Here is a 2,886-nt window from a genome sequence, read left to right as displayed (position 1 = left end):
TTTTTTGATGACAGCACTTGACGCAGTGGCCAGCAAATTCTATTCTCTTCAACAATATTCAATTACAAAATGAAGAGAAACAGCGAATGGAATAGTTAATCTCTACAGCGAATAGAAGAAATAATCTCTACAGCGAATAGAGAGATATAAGCCAGACCGTAGAGCCCTATACCAAATCTGAAACTTACATCTACAGGACACATGGTCCTACTGGTGGGCAGAGATTCGGGTAGCATGGTTGGGGTGGTAGGTGGTGTGTAATTATCCGACGAGAGGCTCTCCCTGGCTATCCTCCTCTTCTTCGGCGGGGCAACCATCTCGCTGGGCGGTGGACTTTCGGGTCTGCTGTTCGGGGAGTCGCACTCCTCGGAGATGGCTTGTCGTAGCCACCTCTTCTTGGCGGAACCAGAGGACACGGGACACGCGTTGTTCCCAGCGGCCGTCTGCTTGCGCTGAGGAGGCGAGTCGCAAATCCCGGAGACCGAATTGGCGGCTTGGACCAAAGTGGCCAGGCTCTTGGCCGCGTAGCTCTGACTCAAGAACTCCGCCGACGAGTCCGCTGGCAACGAGAAGTCCGTGGACCTGCAGAGCTGGTTTATGGAGCTAGAAAGAGGGGTGGATGGCAAGGCTGGTAGAGGAGAGACCTGGGGGACGTTGGCCTGCGGCGGGTCCGGTGACTCCTTGAGCCATTCGTTCATGAGGACCTTCTTGGTCTTGGGGAACTTGAATCCAGGCGCCAGCGGGCCGACCGCTGCTGCGACGAGCAAGCAAGCAGAAGAGAGTGGAGTGGATGGCGTGGAGCTCTGGGAGCTACTGCTAGCTCCGCTGTCGCAGGTCGGGCTCTTCATTGGCGTAGGCTGTTGCAACGGAGGGGAGCTGGGCCCCGGCGCGTTTGAGTTCGCCAGAGCCAACAGCAAGCCAGCAGCCGTTGGGATCCCTTGATGCCCGGACCCTGGATTCACGATCTCGCCAGCGCTTTTCGCTGAGGTGTGCAGATGAGAAGAGTAAGGCGCGTCCCGATTCTGCGAGTGATTCTGGCCCAGCAAAGGCGGCGATTGCATGGAATTGCTCTCTTCTCCGGAGGACACGTCGGAGTCCGCGGAATTCAACCGGGTCCTTCGACTGCTGCCCTGCGATTGGGAGCTGCTCGTGGTCCTGGTTCGACCTTTTCTCCTCTTCCGCCTCAGGGGTCTGTCGGAGTTCTGCTGCTTCTGCTTCGACTGCATCGTCACGCTGGGAGCGTCCTCGTTGTCGCTGTGCGTGCTTCCGGACTCCTTCCTCTGAGCATTTCGCGCCTGGACTTCTTGCTTCCTCTGTTCCGCTTTCTCCAGCCTCTCGAACGCCTTCATTATGGCCTCCATCTTCCTCTCTTCCCTGGTCATCTTCTTCTTGTCCTTCTTGCTCTCCGGCGCCGGCGCCTGGCTCAACGTCGGCGACACCTGCGGTTGCTGAACGGTAGGCGTCGGTACCTCCTCTTTCGGAGGCTGGCGAGTCGTGTTCGCCACGGTGGTCGTCACCGTTCTTCTAGGGGGTGCGGATACGGAGGAGACTGTCGTTACCGGCGGGGTAGGTGGGGCCACGCTGGTGCTCGGAATCACAGGCGCAGGCTCGCTGTCCTCGCAGATCGTGTTGCGTCTACCCCTCCGTCTTCTTTCTCGGCCACTGTAGAGAGAAATTATTGTACAGGCTGTGTTGCGAGGAACAGTGGTGGATTAATCACGCAGCAGGGATTAATGGATGAAGAGAGTTCATATAAATTTGATACCGTGGGTTTTTCTATTAAAAATTACTTGTTATCATCAGATATCTAATAAAAGGATTCCTATAATTCCCATTCTTCAGTTTCAGAAGGACCCGGTTGATACATTATTTTGAAAAAATTGTAGTAGGCCACGGGAGACCATCTAAATCATTTCAAGTAGCTGTGAAGTAGCTGCGAAGTAGCTTCAGGGACTTTACAACTATACAATAAATGAACAAATACAGCCTGTACGTCTATATGAACCCTCTTCATCGTTTACACGTTTCTTTCTTCTGCTTCCGATTCGTGAAACTTACTCAGCGCTCTCGGCGAGCGCCCCGTTGCTTCCTCTTCTGGTCAACTGATTAACAGGCGCGACCTGACACTCCCTGGGGTTGTTGCACGCGCAGAAGACGGGTATCATCGGGCCGTTGGGATTAGGCGACAGCAGCAGGTCGTGTTGCTCGTGCCTGATGGTAATCTCCGCGTTCTTCTCCACCGCGGTGGTGGTCACGATATACAAATGTAACGTTCCTTTCTCTATACAGTGCTTTACTTCCGCGTTAGGCTTACAACTACGTCGCACGAATCTGGCGTCGTTTCCGTAGGTTCTAGTGTCCACGCACACTTCTGTCCCGTCGCGGGGCAACCGATAGAAGAACACGAACGGTCCCGGCCTCTGTGTGTGCTGGCGTCCCTGGGGATGCGACGGCCGGTGCTGCGTGCTCAGCATGTACTTTCCCCGGAGCTCCACCACCGGCGTGTTCGGTGGAAGGTACATCGTCGCCACTAGGAACTGCAACAATGTACGAAGAAGGTTAAAAACTATCAAAAGATTCTATTTTTTAGCACTATTTGATGGAAAAGATTTGAGTAAAAAGTTTAATAATTTTCAAAAATTCATAGCTCTCTTAATAATTAACAGTTTTGATCGAAACTTTTTTCCCTTGTAGATCTTGTAAAAGCCTACAAAAAATATGCAGAAAGTTTTTCTCTAAAGTGAAAACTCAATTATTTAAAAATGAGAGAATGATTTTTGGGAGGGTTCGCCAGGGTTGATGTCACCAGAGCTTATAGCTCTCTTAATAATGAATATTTTTGAGCGAAACTTTTTTTCCTTGCAGATCTCACGGAACCCTGCGGAA

The 2,886-nt window shown here is 52.1% G+C and overlaps 1 protein-coding gene across 2 annotated transcripts in view; it reads right to left on the bottom strand.

Annotated features, from left to right (window-relative positions):
- Positions 1 to 2,886, bottom strand: part of LOC128882039 (uncharacterized) — a 27,993-nt gene that overhangs the window by 6,055 nt on the left and 19,052 nt on the right. For both annotated transcript variants that reach the window (XM_054133600.1, XM_054133599.1), the window contains exons 8-9: positions 2,059 to 2,537; positions 189 to 1,662 (exon numbers count right to left, since the gene is read on the bottom strand). In XM_054133600.1, coding sequence (XP_053989575.1) covers positions 189 to 1,662; positions 2,059 to 2,537 — 1,953 coding nt within the window. The remainder of the gene's footprint in view (positions 1 to 188; positions 1,663 to 2,058; positions 2,538 to 2,886) is intronic.

The sequence above is a fragment of the Hylaeus volcanicus genome, chromosome 9 (assembly GCF_026283585.1).
Source record: "Hylaeus volcanicus isolate JK05 chromosome 9, UHH_iyHylVolc1.0_haploid, whole genome shotgun sequence".
Lineage (NCBI taxonomy): Eukaryota > Metazoa > Arthropoda > Insecta > Hymenoptera > Colletidae > Hylaeus > Hylaeus volcanicus.
The sequence above is the reverse complement of the archived record's forward strand: the minus strand, read 5'-3'. Positions and strand labels throughout refer to the sequence as shown.